Raw genomic sequence first — 22880 nt, 5'->3', positions numbered from 1 at the left:
ACTAAATATGGTGAGAATAGAATAATTTTTTTTCAGTTCTGGAGTCTAGTTTTGGCACTATGACTGTAAACATTGCTTACATAATTTACCTTGACAGAGACCATGGAATAAAATTTCTAGGCAAAATGTCAAATTAGCTGATCTATTCTAGCTTAATTAAGACAGGTGAAAGATACAGTGTGTGATACAGAGCATCACAAAACAGGCTTTCCTAGCACATTATGCAAACTCTTTCTCTGTTTGATTAACAAATTCCTTGGCCAACCTTCCCACAAATTCAAGCTCAACATTTCCAAACCCCAGCATTGCAAAGCTGTGCTTCTGATACTCTGCTGCACTGCTGTTAGAATATTCCACTGGGCTTAAAACTGTTGGGATGCACCTAGCAATCAAACTCTGCTTTTATACATTCAGAATAAAATGTTTTATCATTTTTGTCATCATCATTTCAGCACATCTTGAGAAAGCTACAATTCAGACTCTACACTTCAGACCCCTAGTGCTGCTACATGAAATTTGATGGCATGCTATAAGTTTTTAGCTGTAAAATTGCCTTTTTTTAAAACCTCTCTTGCACTGAAATTACAAACGCCAATGATTAGTGTAAAATTTTTAATCCCTTGTGGAAAAAACAAAGTCTAAAGAATACTTTTTCCTTACCCTGAAAGAAAAGGAAAACATACCACATGATATATGACCCTATTTATTTTTGCCAACTGTTAAAGGAATTTTAGATGCCAATATACACCAGTTTCGTAGTGCTGAACCACACCTGATTTAAAAACCAGGAACCAATCATGTTAATTCAGTTCTGCAAGTTAAGCCTGGAAAAACTTGATGGCTTCTAGTTATGTCAGTAGATAATTAAAGCTTAATAAAATTCATCAAGTAGGATTAGGACAAGGTAGGAAATGAAATAATCCATTGCCATGAAAAGAATTAGCTCTTGGTTCTATATATGTCCACTGAGCTCAAATATTTAAGATTACAGTCTATTTTCAAAGGTTCCAGAATACACACACAGTAGACAATAATTACTAGCAACTGACAAGATAGCATCTGAGGTTAAATTCAGCTCATCCCAGAATGACAGCATTCTTGAATATCATTATTTTGGAATGTGAACATTGAGCTTGGAACTTTCACTTGCTCCTCTGAATACAATGAATGAGACAAAGAAAGGTAAAAACCAAAAGTAACCAAGTACACTGGTTGCATTTTAACAGATCACTATCTCTTCCAGTCTGCATCTAGAGCGTAATAGCCCCTCCACCCCTACCACATGATGTCAGGGCACCCAAAACAGCGTAATTAGACCAAATACATTCAGGTGAGAGCAGGTCCAACCTGGAACCCCATTTTGGGCACATTAGTGAGGCCAAAGTGATAAACATTCCCATAGAGTTTCACCTGGAGATAAATGAAATATGTTCAATATCCCAAACACCTCACTTGGTAGGGCAGCTTTCATTCAGAACACTGAAGGAGTTCTGAAGCAAATCCTGACAAGCTTTTGCTATGTGCTCACAATCACAGATGGTATTAACACTGCTGTTTTCTTCAAGAGCTTTTATTTCAGGAATATTAAACCATTTTCTCAACTGAACCTTGAGTTTTATTTATACAATGAAACTGACAGGTACCTGAAGAATAAAAAAAGCAAGCCCCCAAGTGATAGATAGATGAAGATAAGCGAACTGTGCCAAAGACCACTTCTAATCTAATTACCTCCGCAAATGATAACTCAGGGAAATTGAGTTGTTCCAAAAATGCATTTTCTAAAATTCTGAAAATTGCTGGAAGTGTGCAATTAAACGTGACTTTTCAGATGAGCAGTCACACAGGTCTGACAGTATAGAGCAACTATACCACTAATACATGTTTAATGAAAGTAGCTAGAAGAGAGGAGGACTACAGAACTGGAGAGATAATGTAAGCACTAATTAGCAATAAAAATACATGTTCAGAAATACATCCAGTTACAGATACTGTAGGAGAGGATGGATGGATGGAGAGTATTGCAAAGACATTGAAAAAATAGCGTAGCAACAAGACTAAACCAAATAACAAAGCAGACCGGTAGAGAATTCACTTCCATCAAAGAGAGAGAACACAATAGAAGGACTTGGAGGTCAAAGTAGAAGCAATAAAGTCTTATGACTATATAAACAGAGTCAGAAAGAACTTTTTGGGACAACTCTTGGTACTAAAAGATAGAGTTTATAGTCTCAAAAGTAGAACAAACATAGAAAAGAAGTGGTTGGATGTTCAAATGAGACAGAACCATGCTGTAACACAGGAATTAGCTGGTGCTACCAAAGCAATGCTCAATATTTTGAAAAACTTGCCTGATTTTGCTTGAGGACAGACACTTGTTTCTGGAGACAGATGTTTTCCTCTTCAAGCTCAGTGTAGTCTTGCAGCAAACGCGCTTCTCGGAATTTATATTCCTTAATATCATCTCGCAGACGGGCCCTTTGGATCTCCACGTTCTGATTGACCTGGAAAAAACAAACAAACCCCAAAGCAATGGTGATTTGGTCAGCTACAATTAAGTTTCGGAATTTTATCTTTCCTTAAATACTCTAATCAATTAGATTATATTCAAACAGAAACTCTTCCCCTCCGCCCCCCCTGAATGAAATTACAGAAAACCAAGTCATTTACACAATAATTAGATCTTGTTTTCTTGCTTCTCTTACAGATTCTCACCCTTGACTCAAAGAAAAGTTCATGAGCAAGCAGGGAAAGCAGCATTCACACCTATGTTGTCTCACTGGCTGTAAGCAACAGACAGAAGTTTTCCAGATCAGAAGTCAATACCTGAATCTGTTAACACTTAAACAAGAAGGGCCTTTTCACAAGAGAAAGACAGATTCAGATGACTCCAGACGTTCTTATTTGGACATGTATTTGCTGCTGCTTTTCAACAGACCTTTTCTTTATGCCCTGTGCAATAATTTGGAAATATGTTCCAATTAATCCTTTTGGAGGGAGACACCGAGTTAAAGCTCAAATGAAATCCAAGATCCCAGGTAGAAAGAAACAGCAACTGTGGTTGACTTATAAAATGTTCCCTCCCCTCAGTCCCAAGACTTACGCAAGACCTTAAAGAAAGACTTTAAAAAAAAAAAAAAAAATCACCATTATTGTTTCAGGATAGAACAGAAGTAAAAATCAACATATCGGTGTAGTATGATATTTAGATCTTTAATGAATATACACACTTAAATAAATTGCGCTAGCACATATCCAGCTAGGTGAATGGCTTGCTGTATGTACTTAGCTCTTATTTTTTCCAACATTATTTTCCTGCAAGCCACATCTTTAAATACTTAATTAAAACAAAGTGAAAAATATGTTCTAAAACATTAGCAGAAATATCTTCAGAGATAGGCAAATAGGCAATATAGTTGCCTACAAAAGCAGTATCCGGATATTTTAGCAGCTGTTATCTGTGAAGTGACAGGATGGTTTTCCAAACAGTTCTAAAATCAGTGCAAAACAAATGCGAGCTCACGAAAGAGGCAGCCTGTCAATTCAGCTAGTTAGGTTATAGTATCTTATTTCTGCTTTCATCTATCTGTTGCAAATACTTTGATAAAGATTTGATTAAAACAAAATCGTGAGATAGGAGTGTGAAGTTTGCAACGTAGTTATAGAGACTTAGGAACATTACAAACTGTGCTAAACATAATCATAAGAATACAAGTATTGTTGACAGTCAGTTAACCATAGAATTCTAATACAGATTGGTTAATTATAGTGGTTTGTTTTAAGAAATCATTATGGACCTTAGTTCTGTTGCTTAGAAACCCTACTTTGATCAAAGTTCTGGTTAATGGATTATGTGAGATCGACCAATGATTGTTTTAACGTAAGAATATTAATAAGGTGGTATGATTAAAAGACCAATCATAGAAAAGGAATTAACATAGAATGTACTTTTGTGTAATCTAATATATGATGGTAAGAATCGTACTGCACAGAATCACCTAAGAAGAGGTCAAGAAGCAGACAAGTGAGGAAGACTATGGAAAACCACCAGAGGGCTTCTGAAGACCACCAGAGACCTCCAACACGCTTGCGTAAAGGACATTTACATATGTTAATAGTTTCTTGGGAAACTAATGATTATGTATAACATTTCTCGGAAATCTAGTGAATATGTATAACAGGTGTGTATTTAACCTGCATAGTTAAACCAGACAGGGGCACACGATAGGTGGAACGATCCCCCATGTGCCCAGCGCTTTGGCAACATATCCAGCAGCCTAGCCAAGAAAGCTTCATCCTTTGGTATACAAGCTCAAGATTCCCTTAGTGTTCCCCACTTCTGGTTAGAAAACAGAATGTCAGCAATGACTAAAACATGGTCTCAGTCCTCTTGTGAGTGTTCAGCAGGAATACACAGAAGTAATACAACACAAGTATCAACAGGCACCTACAGAAAGCTAAGAGATAAAGGAAATGTTTGCGGCAGGAGCATATGCCAAGACTTGAATCTGGCATGTTCTGAACACAAAACCAGAATCACCTGCAACTGTTAAGACCAATAAATTTAAATTATAGCTCCCTCACATGTCAGGTAAAGATTAGACTATATAAACTTGTCTGCTTACTTTTAGCAATGAAGAGCACTGCTTCCCAGCACACTGAGAAGCTAAACCAAACATTAATTGCTGAAACCAGACACTATAGTACAACAATGCAAATGAAAAGTTGCTACATTCCATATTCCATGCCTGAGCAAGCATTGGCTCTATCTTTGCACAAACCCAGGGCCACAGGGAAAGATGTGCTGTAAGTAGCTGAAGGCTACAGGACGACATGAATTCACATCTTAACTTCTCCTTAACAACTGCAATGAAGACAGACCTCTTGCCTTTGGCAGAAAGAGCCTCCAGCCAGATAATTCAAACTGTTTAACAGTTAGGATTGCAAAAGGCTCTTGCATCAAACCGAGTTTCATACAAATTAGGAGATCCTATCTGTAATTTTCCCCATTCCCAAGTAAGTGAAATGCAACGGGAGACCTCCCACAAAGCTACTGGCAAGCTTCTCTCCCCACCATTCAAGGCTGCTTTGCCCCTCTTCTTCCCTGGATGATCTAATCTTTGCAGAGGTCAGTGCCTGGAGAAATCATTGGAGCCGGTCTTTTTTGAAGAAAGAACAGTTTCTGTCCAATCCTGCCCATTTAATTCAGAGCAACAGTAAGAGCTCATTATTTAATGTGAAAGTATTGTCATGCTCTGTCTAGCACAAGAAAAATCACTCTATTTCAATGTGTACAGGAAGGCCAGATTTAAAAATAGCTCCCTTGTTTCCTGACCAGAGAAGGAAGATACAACCTAGATTTATTGGCTGTTTAACAAACTGTACATTCAGTTTGCTCTTAGCATTTTCTTGTCAAATAAATGCGCATTCTTGCAAGCTGCAAGGTTAAACTGGGTGCCATACTATCTCATATAACTGACCAAGTGGCAGGATTTTTTCCTGCAGGAAAGAGAAGCTACTGCATCCTTCCTTCATCAGATTTTTCTATTACCCATACAGAAAGTGGTATTTGTGTATTTTAAGATAGACACACATACATTGCACATGTTCTCACAGGTGGTGTTTTACAATTCCTCAAGTGTATAGAAAAGGTGAGCTGACCCACTGATGAGTTTGAGCCTTTCTGTGACTCTTGTTGCTTCAGGGGCTTAGTGGCTGAGCACAGGGGAGAAGGGGGATCTGGAACCCGGGGGGCATGCCTGGCTAGGCTCTCAGCTATACACAGTCACACCTCCACCCAAAGAGAATCACACAGCACTTTAAAATATCATTATCACTGCGTGGAGAATTGATGGCCATTGAGTGTTCATCTACCTGAAAAAAACCCTCAACTTCTCAACCTAGAGAATGTTCCTGCTACGCAGAAGCCTCCCATCCATCCCGCCCAAGACAAGACTGTGATCGGAAAGTGATTTTGCCTGATCTAAAGGCCACAGACCGCCTTGCTCCTGCTGCTAGAGAGCTTGTCTTCAGCATTTTCACCCTCTCAGCTTTGCCTCAGAAGCGTTCTGCAAGGGTCCCCTCTGAGCAGCACCAGTGCTAGAAATAGCAAGGATTTCCTCAGGACCAGTTTGAACTGCCCATGCCTGCATGTCAAAAACACAACTACTGTCCTTCATCACTGCCAAAAGCCTGCTCCTTAGCACCTGCTTTTCTAGTACACCCCAGCATATTAAGTTACATATAATTTGACCCTGAGAATTAAAATAATTGAGAAGAAAATCTCAGGTAGCTGATTCCCTCCTTTGTTTTGGGCACTGCACAGCCTGACCAGCGTTCAGCCTCCAGATCACCAGCCAGAGGCTGATCTTGCAAGCAAAGCTGTGACACTAGCAACAGTTTCTGTTACCTTGAACTCCACCAACTCATGAGGTCACGGGTCAGTTCAAGTTCCCCGCTGTAGTAAACATGCTCACACCTAATTTTACATGTCATTATTGTCATCAAGAGTCAAACCTTAGTTTGCCCAAATTTATTACTAATTCTAGGATTAGATTTAATGCTTCATGCAATAAATATTTCTAGATATGATCATTCCCTTGTGTTCTTCATGGGAAGGATTCACAAAAAAGGATGCAGACTCTTTGAAAGACATACAGTGCAGTCAGAAAGGATGGCAACTCACACTCCTTCTGTTGCTGTGGGGAGAAGAAAATCAGAATCATAGAATCATTTAGGTTGGAAAAGACCCTTAAGATCATAGAGTCCAACACTACCAACCTAACACTATTGATTATTTTGGTGGACTTGGTAAACATAATCTCTTAGACATTTTATTAATTATCAGCATGAAAATTGGGAAGACTAATCCTTGGATACGTAACTTAGTGCCGCCTTTGACACTTTTTTTGAAGGAGGTGCTTGAGCCAATGTTTTTCTGAACGCTGCCTTCATACTCACAGATGTCACTCCAGAAGACCCTATCTCAAAGCTACATCTACCCTAGGTACCAATGGTGAAATTAAGAACTCAAAATATGGACCATAAAGTTTTTCTATGCACAAAAAGAAAACTTCAGGTCAATCACTAGACATTAACACAACTAACATGTTACATTATTTAGGCTACAAAGACTGGCAGTTGCAAGTTGTGTGTGAAATTCACAGCTGTCCATCTGATTTTAATTGCATTTCATTTGCACATGTGAGGACTGGGATGCTATGGCAAAGTATCACATAACTGTGTAATTAAGGGCTGGGATATAAAATACTCCAAGAACAGAGCTGAATTAAGATTGCATGAGAAACAAAAAATAATCTTCCCTTAGTTCTCAAGTTACAGGCTCGTAAATATGTATTTTTTTCTATTACAGATATTAAACAAACCACTAATATTTGAGAGGAAAAAAAATTAAAAGTTCCATTAGATCCAACTGTTTACTATATATCAGCAAAAGGTTTGGAGACCTGAACTTTCACTACTGCAATAAAGATCACCTGTTTGACAAAGCTGCTTGCAGTCCCTGGCAATAGGCAAATCCTTCTGGGGTGGAGAGCCAGACCAGCAGCCATGGGTGGCCAGCAGCACCTCCTGACGATGGCCTTCTCTCTCTCTCATCTATCCTCAGATGCAGGAGCTACAAGAGCTTCTAATTTTTTAAATTTTGCCCACTCTGTTTGTAAAATAGAAGAACTATAAAATAATATTAAAACATTTTATTTATTTATTTATGCAAAGGAGAAATTCCACAGTGGCCCGGCTCCGCTTCCTCATTGACAAGAGAAACTGCCTCCAGTCACACCTGCACCTATGTTATCATGTGTGCACACATATTGGTACAGCATAAGATACTCCTTTGCATGAGGAAAGATTCATAAATAAAAACACCTGTAGGTACCATAGGCAACCTCAAGTTGGGAAAAGAAGCAATTTTATTTCCCGTATAACCCGTGTATAAAATTCAGGCTGTATCACAATACACACACATATCCCACACATTGACTGCTGGGAAATGAAAACAAGTCTGGTAGAGACTGACAGCCAGGCACAGCTATACGTGTAGCTGTTTTTATATATATATATATATATATATATATATATATAAGAACATGTAACAACTACCACGCCAAACTTGTGTTTATGACATTTGTTCAGCATTCAGCTATTCTCGCTGACATACAACAGTCATCGAGTTTCTCAAATGTAACTATCGTAGCTTTTATATTTTGATTCAGTTTATGAGCCACAGACATCCCTCTCTGGCCCAACACAACAGAAATGGACCATCTTTTGGATACAAATCTTTGTTTTTTCTAATTGTATCCAGCAACTGTGTCCTCTTCTCCAAACACTGCATGGGAAACTACTAAGAACAGTTCTTGTAAGTGACAGAAAAATTAGCGTGCTCTCAGCAGTGTTTTACAACACAAACACATTCAAAAGAAATACTGCAAAAGACAGACCATACAACCAGCAGAGAAAGTCACTGTCTGCATCAGTCAGAATGTATTTTCCAGAATTCATAGCAGGTGTTTTTGGTGTCCTGTTCACACAAGCCCACTGGAGAAAAATAAAGTAGATATGCTAAACTGTAGTTTGACCTCTTCTCCACTGTTTTGTTGCAAGTCATGCTGTGACATGGTCTATCTGCTGAAAAGCTGCTTGACTTTCTAAGCCTTGGTGTGACTGCAGACAGAGGTAAATACAAACAGGGAAGGAAAGAGGAAGGTGGAGCACTGTGGTCACTTAGAAGCAGAAGAAATAGTGTTTTGTTTGTGTGTTTTCAAAAGCAAAGTCAAGCTTTAATCATGTTTCATACAGAAGAAAAATTATGGAGCCAAAAAATCCCAAGAGAGAGATGACTCATATCCCAGTCAAAGTCTCCCTTCCCAGGTGCCTCTCTGAAATACCATTTCACTCTGGGAACAGGGGAAAAAAACCAACCAACCAAACAAACAAAAACCCCCACAAAACAACAAAAAAAAACCCCAAACCCCAGCAGTGGCAACTGCAGTCAAAAGCAGGCAAGAAGCTCCAAGCCCACCAGTGCAGCACTTGTTCCCTAGTGCTCTCACAGAAATCAGAACTACGCTTAGATGCCACTGGAGGCAGCTCTGCCCTCCTAGCACAGCTCAGCAGCATGATACAAGCCTCCCAAATACAGCACCAGGAACATCTGTGCTAGCACCTTGGGCTGTTCTGCAACTAATGCTAGAAGAACTTACTAAAAAAGCTCCTTACCTCACCCCTTTTCAGGTTTTCCTACACCTGGGCCAGGTGTATGCCCATTTTATGCATCTGAAGCCACTGACTGAATCCGACCTGATTTCTCTTTCCTAGCAGAAGTTGCAGTCTTACTTTTTATTTTTTGGACTAGGAGACAAGATCTGAAGAGCTCTAATTCACATGAGACATGCCCAGTGTTCCCAAGCACAGGCAGGTTGAACTCCATTACAAATATCCTGCAGGAAACAAAAATCAGAGATGGCAGGGAAGAAGAGGTGGGGTATGTGAAACTCACAGCAGATCTATTCTCCTGCAGAAAGTAAGGAAAAGAGCATACTAGCTACTTAACATAACTTATATACAATGGTCCCAATAGCTATGTAGCATTAATGGAAGACATGCAGCTACACTGAAACTTTGGTAGCAAATGTGCACAATTGCCTGTTTTTTGGTTGTGGTTGTTTTTTGTTTTGTTTTGTTTTTAAACTGTCCTCTCATTATCCAAACACCTACCCCATGACAAAGCACCTTACTATGGATACATATGTCTCAGGATTTTCTTTAGCTGTGATTAATGCCGGGGTACCACCCTACTAACGTACTCAGCTCAAGATTTACTGATTTTTTTTCAAACCATTAAATAAAAAGCTTTGTGAAGCTGTGACATTAAGGATGAGTTTATCACAACACTGGAGAACAAAGAAATGCACTGTCATGGATTTCTTTTCTACACAATATTAGAGAGACCTGACTGAGCCAAGACTCGGTTACCACAGCATATCCTGGAGCCATTTAAATCTCTTGTAACTACTTAATCAGCATTAAGTCTTGCTACAATATGTACGTCCTATTACTTAACGTGTTGCTAACTACCTGTTCAAACATTTGATCCAATCCAGAGTCAAATTCAAAGCACATCCTCCAAACCCCTTCTTTGTCACAGGGAGGGTTAACACCTGCGTACATATGGCAATGCGCCACTTATCTTGTTTAAGTACCCTGTATAAGGATCCAGCCCTGCTCTAGTGATGCTCTCCAACTGCAAGCTTACAGCCCAGGTGAAGATAAATACACCTCCCCCTGGCCCACAGGCTTTAGCTGCCCACCCAAATGGGTGGTCTTTGCCCAGTAGTCCACTGGGCACTAAACACAAGGCGCCTGGCACTGGTGCAAGCCCACACAGGCAGCAGCAGTGGTGCGATGTCTTCACAGAAACAAACAGATCAATGGTGTAGAAGCTGGGAGGATTGGAATGAGCCTTGTGATTAAAAGCTGGGGGCACTGGCAAGTCTCTGAGATCAGAGGACAACTTTTTAAATCCAACTGAAATAGCCCATTTTAAAACTGGAGTAAGTCAGTTCCTGTTAATGGTCTCATTTCCAAACAGTGATCTCATCAGCTATAAAACTGAGCCATTTTTGAGCTCCAGGAGCAGAAGAGGGGACCCCGTTCCCTCTGTGCCTTCCCAGCCACCCTTCTTCTTCAGAGACCTGGGCTTGTCCTCCTGCAGCACCGGGTGGGCCTGGGCTCTGCACCTCGGCTCCAGCTGAGCGTGGGAGTCTGGATGGAAAATGCTGACCCAAACTTAATGACAGTGTTATGAATGGCACTGTGTAATGTTATTATTAGTCTCCCCCTTCCTGCACTGAATTGCTTGCTAAGAGCAGTTAAACTCCAGCTGCTTTTCAAATCTCAAATCTAAATGCTTGGCAGCTTTCCATGTCCTTGACTTCCACAAAGAAAACATTTAACCCTTCCAAGGCCTGCCAATAAACTTTCAGGTAGCTGTCATCTTTCACCTCCAGAGGGTCTGGTGGAGCCAAGCCCAGCTCTAAAAAGGGTCACTGCCACCCAAAGTGTCCCCAAGCAACGACCTGCAGAGATGGGAGATGCCCAACAGCAGCCTCGCTCACTGCTGCACCCAGCAAAAACTGCCTGCCTGCAGTGTCAGCTAGCAGGTTTTGAAGGGTTTTCTTCGTGCTGTGTATTTTCAGATGCTAATGAAACAAGCTTGAGGTTGTTTCAACAAACCTCCCTCAAGCTGAAAGGAGAAGGAAGAAAAGAGCTCAGTAACTGAGACAACAGCCCTCTGCATTCAACGGCTTGCCCATCATTCCCCCAGGTTTGAGAGCGCACAGGGATGTCCTTCCCCAGGGGATAGCTGAACTTGGATATACCTTGGGAATATCTGAACTCAAGCTCTGACTGCAGTAATCCTCCCTATGGATGCAAACTAGCAAGGGACTGGAAAGATGAAGCACGCTTCCAGGAAAACAAAATGAACAATAAACCAGCTAGACTTACATAAGAAGTATGAAGAGCCTCTGCTGCCTCTTCTGCAGTTTTGTCTACAGCCCACACTTAGGGGAATAAAGTAATACCAAAGATGTATTTCAATTAATAGCCCTAAGTCACACTTAATTAAAAAAAAATAGTATATTGTTACACCAAACAGTTTTTTATATTTCAGATTGAGACTGCTTATTAAAAGCTAATAACCAAAATCAGTCATCCCTTATATCTGCACGCCTTAAGAGAAAACAGCAATAAAACCTACAAGTGAGATAGTGCTCTGCCTGGAGAAGCTGTGGTGACTCTAAGGAGTTACAGAACAAGAGATCACAAAGCAAACTTTGAAACGGTAATTTGCTGGGATTGATTTCAGATGCTTGAAAGCTCTCAGGGTTTCATTTCCCAACTGAAGCATATAATCCAGACTCCTCTAATGCACCAGGTGTGTCAGGAGATTCAAACACACACAATCCACTGAGATAATTTGGTAGCAAACTCATACCAGACCAATTTCCCTATTTAGATATTTGGCCTACATCTCTGGTTTCAGGAAGACACTCTTCCTCTCAAAAGCAACCATGTTGCTGGAATATGGCTCATAATATATCCACAACAGCCCTCATCAGAACAGGGACTTTCTTTGGTGAGGTGCCAATTTGCTGTCTGCTGGACCTACGTGTTGTGATTCTTCCAGTGAGCTGACCCAACTCTGGCCCCAGATGGGTGCTGAAGGGGCTGATGGGCAGCGGGTGAGCCTGCTGCACCCTGCCAAGCTGGGCAAGTCTTGCAGAGCAGTTGCTGCTGATGCTCCCAGGTACAGAATAGCTTTGGGACAGAAGCACTGACAAGCCAGTGACCCTGGTGGAGAAGTGGCAGGGAATCCTTTCTAACACGATCAGACCTTTCCCTGTCATCATGGCAGTCGATGTCCTGAATAGTCTTGCTTGTCCCTAACAAGGCTAAAACAAGTCTAATGCTCGAACATTTTAGTATTTCCATAAGCCACTTTTTCTAGCCCACTTAAGACTTCTAAATGCTTTTCTCCCTGGTCAAGTTTTTTTTTCATTGTTACTTTTTTTTTTTTTTTATTTTAACATCCTTCTGTTCATCTGTGATAATTATTGACCAAAACCCTCTCATATCAACAATATTAGAAAAGAACTACTCTACGCTGTTCCCTGTGCTTTGTGCCTTCAGTCCGAAACTGCAGTTTTACTCTGCTGTTATGTCCCTTTGCAAATCCATGTTAAGTTTGCCTCATTAGAAATATCCACAAACCACATATTTTCAACAAACGCAAGTACAAGTTTCTCTTGTTAATTGAAGCCTGTGCTCCTCTGTTACAAGGTCTGTTGGAGGCTCATTTATTTTCTCACTCATATTTCTTACCCTAATATTAAAGGCCTATTTTAAAGTTTCCATTAACCGTTTCCAGCAGTGACAGTCTTTCTTGGGCAGATTTAACACTAGCATACTGCAGCAGCAGGGCAGAAGCAAGTTTATGGGACTTCAGCACTAGATACCACATATCTGTCAGACTTAAAAAAAATTCACAATTAAAATAATATTGACAAAAAGTCAAAGTTAGCATAGCTATGAAAGATTAGAGGTCTCCCACTGACTTAATTTGGCTGTAACTAATTTATATGTAAAGCATGAGATGAAAGCTTTGGCTAAATTTATACTCCCAGCATTAGTGGCCTATTTTCACAAGGTGCCACACCTCCTGGATGTGGAAAGTGCTTAGTTTACACTACCCAATCCTACTGAGATACAATCATCTCAAAACCACTGGCTTAGAGCTCCATCAGTACTTCAAACATTTTTTAATGAACTAAATCCCAAAGGAGTTATCTACCTAAATTAATGATACCTCTGATACCACTTTGTAAGTAGCAGAGGTGTGTGAAAGATTTTGCTTACATTTAGATTATGAAGTGGTACTTCTTTACAGAAAATGCCGTGGAATAAAGGAAAATGCTGTAATATTAAACAATATCATATGGAAGCCTTACTGAGGCCGGATTTAAAAAAACAAACAACCAACCAACAAAAAAACCCCAAACAGGTATTTTCCCTTTACAGGCATAGTACTCTTTCTGGAGTACAGCACAGGTGAAGATGATGCCTGGCAGCTCCAAAGGACGAGAGGTACATGGAGCAAGTCTTGAAGTGATGCCCATTCCCAGTCCAATTCATGGGAATGCCAGCCATGTCCACCCATGCGTTTGGAAGCAGCAGCCTTCCCTCTGCTGCCTGGGGCAGTCAGAAACACTCAAGCACTCATCAGCTGTAGGAAACCACACAACTGATGGATACAGTAAGCTCTATACTGTGATTCCGGATAAAACCCATCATCTTAACTCTTCCTCCTGAGCAGGATCTGCTAATGGCATAGTCCTACCAATCTTCACTCACAAACAGCCAACTTTAGCCAGGGTCTTCATCTGTTTGGCAGCAGGAACAGCTCCTCACAGAAGCACAGTCAGGCTCCAGCACGGTTCATGCTGCCAAAACGGGATCACTCAGTATTTCCAATTAAAAGTTGTTGTTTTCTAATCTAGCAGCAACATTTTCTAGTAACGCTTCACACACAACACACCACTTGCACACAGACTGCACAAACTGCAAGCATGTCTAGTGCAAATTTTTTTAAATGAAGTTGCTGCATATAACTTGCATTAAACTAGAGGCAGAACCTCTAGTGAGGGAAAAGGATCAAGTGAAGAGGGATAGAAAGCAGAGTAGAGAGAGATCAGCACAGGCATAACCCCAGCTGCTGCCGTATCACAGCCTGCATTTGTTTTCCAACAGACAAACTGTAGGTTACAACAGGAGCAGCTCGGATTTTCTTTCAGCAGTCTTGTTTACCACTTAGCAGGACAGACTTTAATAACTCTCTGATGACTTAATACAATTACTTCATATATATTATGACTAAAAGATGAAATCTGCTTCCCTTTTCACAGTTGTACTTCAGACAGTGTGTTACATCTAGCTTGTGTTCCACAGAAATAAACAGATGTGGGGACACAGCAATTGGATCTTCATCAAACAATGACTAAATGCTGTTTCCAGATATTTCCTTTGTCTCACAACTGTTATCTTACAGCTACAAAAGGCTTTGAAAAGCCAAAACCACCAGAGGGTCAGTTGTTCTGAGTGTATTTATGCCACAGCAGCCTGCCTCTTCCTTGCAGGACACACTTTGGAGGGAGCAGCCAAGTTCTGCGCACAGAATACAGTACACTTAAGTTGTGTACCAGTAATTAGCAAGATACTGTTTTGTCCACCCCCACTCAAAGTGCATGCTCTGTGCCAGTTATGAGGCCACTGACCTATATTTCCATAGAGCAAGGAAAAAAAAAAAAAATCAATCTTTGGCAATATGAGAGTAACACACTGCCCTCTTTCTATAAAAAAAAGGACTATTTTCCTAAGAACTGTTTTGATAAATCACACAAATTATACTGTATAAAAATCTACGTGTAGGCAAAACCAGCAGCAGGAAAACAGAAGAGTCCCTTTGTCATGAAAAAAGCTATGTTCATTGACCCCATGCTAGTTTTTCTTCCCACAAGAGCTTTTGTCCAAGTTCCTCTGAACTTGAATGGCTGAGACATTGTGAAGATCAAACAGCTGTTAGAATAACCATGAGAACATACACCGCCATCATTAAGACACAAAAAGGGCAAGTCTCCATTCTAGATTCTGCATTTTAGGGCAAAATACCGTGACAGAAGAAGTGGTGGCATCCAATTCTTGGAAGCAGTTGTCAGTGGCTGTGCTGACATGACCACCTATATTGCTAGTTAGCCATAAGCTGTCCCAACAAACATCACTCCTAGAGCTGCTGACTATTTTCGCATTGGCCACACAACTGTAACACTGTGAACTTCCTTAGATATTCTCGAAAACCAGATCCAAACATGTTATTTATCAGGTTGAAATCAGTCATCTTTTCAATCTCTGCAGCAATGGAGGGTCAGGATAACCCAGCTAAGAAACACCAAGGATACCTCTCTGGCTTCCTGACCTAAGCTATCCCACGCAGAAGCAGCTTGGATTTCATTGCACGCAATACCTGGTTATTATGTTCAGTATTTCCCCTTCAGTCCTGGCTACATCAGGAACAGCTCAGACTAGTGCCAGTCTGACATACTGAGGACAAGTAGCTTTGGTGCAGGGAAATCCCAACTACCCTGGGGTTCTCTCATCTGCTCAACTTTTAGAGCAGCGGACACCTCCCTCTGGGCAATCAAATGCTAAAAAGTAGCAGGGGTTAATGAGTTAGCTACACTCACTAGTGAAATAAAGGGAGAGAATGCTAAGCAATGTCAATTAAAAAAATCTGGCCCCCCTTCATCTGCAGATGAGCCAGCAGGCATTTATGGGGAGCTGGGGAGGGAGACATGATACATTACCACCCCAAGCTTATTTCACTTAAAAAAAAAAAAAAAAAAAAAAAAAAGGATAGCAAGGAGTATCAGTAAAGTACATCAAAACTAAACTTGAAAACCAAAGCATAGGGTTAAAAAAAAAAAGGGAATAGATTTTGATACAGTCACAACGGCGGCAACAGCACAGCAATGTTATTTCTGATACAGAAGCACATCGCCTAGTTGGCTCTTTGTGCTTCTGCCTAAGCAATGTTTTGTCACAAGCCACGTTCTTAAAACCTACTGTATGTGACTTGAAAATAAATCTCAGGGTGCAATTCTGAGTCAATCAGCACAGAACTACTAGGTGAAACATAGGAATTCTTTTCCCAAGCACATTACAGTACTGCTCTAAGGCATACTGTAGTACACGCTCTTTCCTATTTTCAAAAAATGCCAATCTGACCCAAACAAATCTTGCTTGGATAGATTGCCAAGGGTCAACTACTTTAATGGAAGCAGTGCCAAGCACAGGCAAAACAAAGCAATCTCCCTGCTTCTGCATCCTAAAATCACATACCAGCCAAGCGGAAGTTTTCATTTTCACTCGGTGTGGGGGTGGGGAGGAGAACAAACCTCTTTTAATTAACAGTTTGCAAAGTAAATTCAAGCCATTGTTTCACTGATTAGAGCGTTTCCAGCTACTCCTTCAATTTTCAATTGTGCATATTGATTTTACATCTATTAAAAGATCACAGCTGCATACAAGAGACTTTCTCCCTCCACAGCTCATGTTAGCCAGAAACCCTGGGCAGACTAAAGGTTGAAATTAAGGTTGCAAGGAGCCGTGACTAAAGAGAAAGAATCATCCTGCTATTACTGCAGCACCAATAGGCACCCAGCAATTTAATTATAACAGAACAATGAAAAGATCCCCCAGCAAGTGTGGTACCAGCTTAATTTCCGAACAATAGAGCATGGTGGAATCTGAACTGCTAATTGAAACTTTGAGAATCATATTTAGAGTTTTATAATGTCGGAAGAACAAGAATTTATTTTAATATTTCTTTAAAATCTGAAAATACAGTGTTCAAATGGTGACTTTCAATACCCTCATTTTCAGTGTTAATTCATTTTTGGACACTGCATTTCTAGGTGGCAGCCATTATAGCAAGAGAAACACTGTTGTTAACATCTTTCCTCTGAATATATCAGTGCACAATGACAATAGAGAAATCATGAGCAGATGCCTCCTTGACAACATGCAAAGCACATCAACTGAATTTCCATGACAATTCACCTTCTTTGGAATGGATTTTTATTATGTTTCAAATGGATACAAACGACATGCAGTACTTCCTCTTTGTAAAAATACTCAGCTCTCATCATTCTTTAAAAAAAAAAAAAAAAAAAAAAGGAAGCTATCGGTATAAAAATCAACTTCAATGAAAATAAAAAGGTGGGAAGAAAACAGCTGCCATCTGCAGCCATCTGCAATGTGCTGAGCCAGCACGCAGCAGCACACCATCATACTGTTACCACCTCCTTCGAACTTCCTGCACTGGACAAGACAGATTTAAAAAAAAAAAAAAAAAAAAAACCAAACAAAAAACACAAAACCCCCAAAACCCAAACAAACAAACAAACAAAAAAAACCCAAAACCCCCAACAACAACACAAAACAATTCACACTGTGACCCTTCTAATTCTTTCAACACATTAGAGGACAAGAAATCCAGTCCTGCACACTAAATGCGATAGGCTTAGTGCCTTCAAGAAACAGGCTCATCACTGCTTTGCTTTTAGAAACAGAGCTTTACCAATCCACAAACAGCCACTTTTACATTTGGAGCATGTTTAGCAGCTGATTTCCAGCTGCTCACATTGCTCACTTCAAATGTAACTCTTTCAATGTATTTCAACATTATTTAAATATGCTTCTTTATGTGCAGTTCAAAAAACCAGCAATGAATCAAGGAATATCTTCTATACGCTGCTGTGATGTATTATTTAAGTGTTACACCTGGGCCCAGAAGGGACCTAAAAATCCACAGGTAATCAGCTCTGCAAGAGCCTTTGCGCTCAGAGGCTTTTCCATTAAAAGTTAAGTGTTGCCACGGGAGCCTTGAACAAGGAGAAATGGCAGAGAACCATCTTTATCCCCAGAGCATTACACTGAAAGCCATGTCACACTGCTGCCTTTACTCCCAAATTCAGTGCTGATCAACACATTGATTTCTACGAGCTTTCAGGGCGAAAAAGACAAAGTGCAAATGCACCTACCTCCTGCAGCCTCTCCCATACAACGTATGGGAATGGCAGTAAGGGATGTGTGGTATCAACCCTGCAGCCACCCCTGTGGACTGGACAATCACAACATGACCGAGCACAGTGACCCCCAGAAGGTCACACTTTGTAACTCACCAGGCAGAGCAGGGAAAAAGCTGTGCTTTTTACTTTTTTTTTTTTAAAAAACCAAAATATCTTTTTCTCCACGACTCACCAGCCTGCAAAATCTGGTTTTATAAAAGTTTATGCAAAGCACTCAGCTCTCTTACACAATTCTGCTTGCTTGTATGTTTTTTAACTCAGCAACTTGACTGTATAACTGGTCCACCTGCCTCCACATCCACCTCTCCTGCTCTGGCTAACTCTGGATTGCACTGGTAGTTATACCAGCACTCAAGCAGCTTCATCTGGTACACAAGGCTGAAGCAGAAAGCCACCCACCAAGCCCTGCTACAGAGGCTTTCTAGCAAAGCTCACCATAATCTGCAACACAGAGATGACTTTTTTTGTTTTAGCTCCTTAAACAAAAGGAGCTCATTCCTTGCTCTTTGTCAACATCCCACCCCAACCCTCCATTTTCTTTTCACCTCTTTCTTAAGATCAACAACCCTGGTCCTGTTTCTTTCGTGACCATGTCGAGTTTTCCTTTCAACTCATTCTGCCTCCATGGGGTCTCAAACTCTGTACCTCCTAGAGGCAAGGTTTCTAGAAAAGCCTTTATTTACAACCTTCCTTCAGTGCAACCAAAACTCTCACACTGCCAAAACTTCAAGCTCCATTGCTCCACAGCAACCAATTCTGCCATCAACTTTCAGAGCTTTTCAGCCTCCTTCACGCCAATTAATCCAAATATTACCACTAAAGTCATCTTCCTTCCCCTTGCTCCAAGTCATATACCCCATGAAAAACGTGCCTTTTCCCCGCTTTCTGCATTTGACACCATTTTAATGCCATTCACATCTCTGACCTCTTTTTCCGTTTTTCACAATTCTGCTTCCAAAAGCTGCAAATCCTCCTCTGCTACTGCCCTTTCTGCTTTAAAAGAACTCCTCTAGAGATCAAGTAATTTTTTCTTCCTTTCTTCTCCAAGATTCTTATCATGAAAGACAATAAATCTTTCAGCACTTTCCCTTCTCTAAGCTGTTCACCTATATATGCAGCATTACAGATCAGACACTATTCAGAATGGGGAAGGTGGTTTACTCTACACCATGCAACTGTGTACAGAAGTGTTCTACAAACATATTTTGCTGTATGATTAATATTACCTCAAGTTTCTTTGACCTTTGCAGTGTATCCAGAAATATTACAGCAATAACATTGAGAATTTCATATGATTTCACTGCATCAAAAATGTATCCCCCCTTCCTCCATTTATTTAGAAAGGAAGAAAGAGCCTTCTTGATTTGATACAGAACTACAGGTCAGACTACATGAACCATAGGACTTCAAATCTAGAATACATTGTAATAAACTACTTGAACACACTTTTGGCCACTTACCAGTAGTGCACAGTCTAATTTAGAGGACAATAAAATGTTGTTTCCTCTTACTCTCTGCTATAATAAAACCCATGCCTTCTTTAAGCATGGCTCCTGATACAGCTTTTAGGAAACTCAGAACACGAAGGCTTTCCTTCCTTGGCTGCAAGGGAGATCTGCTGTGCATTTTCCTGTATGGGTTACCAATGCGTTCAAGAGGGAGAAACAGAAAGCAACAAAGGACTACTCAGCATCTTGGCTATAAGTCCTAATGGGAAAGAGAAGTGTAATCATAACTTCAGGAATACTCTTCCTTCACTGACTATGTTAAGGAAACCTGGAGAACTTCAGCAATCAGATTACTGTGTATTTATAGAAGAATTGTCAGCCATCATTGCTCTGAGCAGATAGGGTCACATCTACCAAACAACTTAATGGCCTACCATGGTGAAAACACTGGCTCTGAAAAATAAATGCTAGCAATTAGAACAGTCAAATATTGTGAACAGACTGTGTCCTGGGCTTCCCAGCAATGTCTCTTCCACCTCTGTTCACATGTTTTAACTGTGATACAAGCACCTGTAATATTGCTATGTCCAAGGATATGGATAGACAACTGCAAGCAATTGCATTACTGTATGTGTAAGGCACTCATGGTTGAAGTGGCCTGAATAATACAGTGCGTCTTACGTTTCCAGCAACTGAAGATCAGCTTCCACTTGAAGCTGTTCTAATCAGAGTGCTGGCAATTATCTGTGTGTCCTTCCGTAAAGGATTTGGCTACCCACAACCAGAGACTAAGTTCTAGGTCTTCGCTGAAGAATAAAGATGTCAGGGCTGGTTGGTTATGTTTTTAGGTTTACTCTGAGAGTATGGGTGAGCTTCTTGAGCCATAAACTTGGTTAAGGAAATTATTTACAGGATTTGACTAGAGCATGAGGGTTGTTAAGAGTCACTTGAGGCTCTGGAAAAACAAACTCATGACCAATTCCTCCAATGTGAGGCAAAGGAATAGGACGGAGAGGTAAAACTGACAGATCTTTATAGAGGTCTACATGCTGGGTATGCCTTTTCTCTAGGGTTAAAAACAAACAAACCAACCCCCAAGGATAAACAATTGTGTGTCTGTGTTCGACACAGACCTGAAAATCCCAGCATTATCAACAGGAAAAGAGGGAGAAAGTCCCCTGTGCATAGCAGGGCCAGGTAACTGCATGGTGTTCATTATCCTTCAGATTGACACATAGTTTCTTGACAAAGCCTATTAAATGATAATGCAGAACAAGAAAGTTCCTTCAGAACAAACCTCAGAAAAAGAGCTTCTATTTTACAGCCTTGGAGGAATAAAATTACTCATATGTTTCTGATAACTTGTGGGCTTTTTAAAACATGCTACTTAGTATGTATTATATGGTACCATGTCATATCAGTTATTTCTTTTAACGTATAAAAGCACACATATTAAAATATATTCCCTCCTTTAGTTTACATAATCTGAACACCTTTTACTTTCCTGGGAAAGAATCGCTCATTTATTTTTCATCTTCTCTGTACTGGGCATGTCTACCTCATGACTTCACAGCCATGAAATCTGTTTTGGTGCCACTAAAACACAGGAGAGATGAAAGAAGATTAAAAAGGAATAGCAATTAGCAATTACTCAGGAGCAATTACTCCTTCCAGTGACTCTTCCAGGACACAGCAGCTGCTGAGCTAGCTAATGACAGCAGTAAAACTCATAATCGGTAACCACCCTGTCAGCCTGTCTCAACAGGCCAAAGTTAGATAATTCAACAGAAAGCGTCAAAACCACTTATGTCTGCTACAGCAACTCCAGGTGTACTGGATGTCACTCCTCCTTGCAAAAACAACTCATTGCTTCTCTGCAAGTGTCCTGAGAAGACACAAAAGAAATGACAGCATCTTAAACACACAGTCTTCAACGCACTTCCAACCGATGTGGGTCAACATCTGGTTTCAACCCACCACCACCGCTACTGCCAGCAGCATCTCAAGAGGAGCTGTTGCCTGATGCACTTGACCATTCATTCTCCTTCTGCCACTACTAAGGACATAACAGATTTTTTCAAAAAAAACCCCCAGCAACAGTAAAACTCTGTATCCCATCAGAGAGCTACAAAACAGCAGAAAAAACTTTTGCAGCCAGCCCTGACAAGCAAATATCCCTCAAAAATAAAGCAGAGATTCAGCCTCAGTTGATGTCATGGTTTAACCCCAGCCGGCAACTAAGCACCATGCAGCCGCTCACTCACTCCCCCCACACAGAGGGAGTGAGGAGAGAATCGGAAAAAAAAAAGCCCAAAAAAACCCCCAAAACCCCAACGTAAAACTCATGGGTTGAGATACAGCCAGTTTAACAGGACAGAAAGGAAGATAATCACAGTGATGATAACGATGATGATGATAATAATAGTAGTAGTAATAATAATGACAATAATAATAATAAAAGAATTGGAATGTACAAAACAAGTGACACACAATGCAATTGCTCACCACCCACTGACCGATGCCCAGTTACATCCTGAGCAGCAATCTGTATCCCTGGCCAACTACCCCCCGGTTTATATACTGGGCATGACATCACATGGTATGGAATACCCCGTTGGCCAGTTTGGGTCAGCTGCCCTGGCTGTGTCCCTTCCCAATTTCTTGTGCCCCTCCAGCCTTCTTGCTGGCTGGGCGTGAGAAGCTGAAAAATCCTTGACTTAGTCTAAACACTGCCCAGCAACAACAGAAAACATCAGCGTGTTATCAACATTCTTCTTGTACTGAATCCAAAACATAACACTGTGCCAGCTACTAGGAAGAAAATTAACTCTATCCCAGCTGAAACCAGAACAGTTGATTTCCTGGGTTGTTTGTTCTGGTTTTTTTTGTTTGTTTGTTTTTGTTTTTTTCTTTTAAACTTCCTTTTAGTTTTGACAGGAGGAGCCCATGTGCCTGGTCAAAGGACACAGTGTCAAGCATTTTCCACATCCTTCCTCTTATCTGGATCAAATCCAGAATGATTGCAATGGAAGTAGTTTCCTGTTCCTCCAGACATCTTGCAAGTCACTTCTCTTGATAGGCAATAATACAGGACTTCCAAAATACACACTATAAAGACTAGATCTGCCTACAAACGTTCTCTACAACCAGATGGAGAAGAGCCACAGTAGTTTTTCTTTCATTGGCAGTCAGAAAAAAATGAAGGAAG

At 40.6% G+C, this 22880-nt stretch overlaps 1 protein-coding gene across 6 annotated transcripts in view; it reads right to left on the bottom strand.

Moving 5' to 3' along the window:
- BICD2 (BICD cargo adaptor 2) overlaps positions 1 to 22880 on the bottom strand; it is a 98977-nt gene that overhangs the window by 22330 nt on the left and 53767 nt on the right. For all 6 annotated transcript variants that reach the window (XM_030043484.2, XM_030043485.2, XM_030043486.2 and 3 more), the window contains exon 3: positions 2349 to 2501. In XM_030043484.2, coding sequence (XP_029899344.1) covers positions 2349 to 2501 — 153 coding nt within the window. The remainder of the gene's footprint in view (positions 1 to 2348; positions 2502 to 22880) is intronic.

Source organism: Aquila chrysaetos, chromosome 20, assembly GCF_900496995.4.
Source record: "Aquila chrysaetos chrysaetos chromosome 20, bAquChr1.4, whole genome shotgun sequence".
Classification (NCBI taxonomy): domain Eukaryota; kingdom Metazoa; phylum Chordata; class Aves; order Accipitriformes; family Accipitridae; genus Aquila; species Aquila chrysaetos.
The sequence above is the reverse complement of the archived record's forward strand: the minus strand, read 5'-3'. Positions and strand labels throughout refer to the sequence as shown.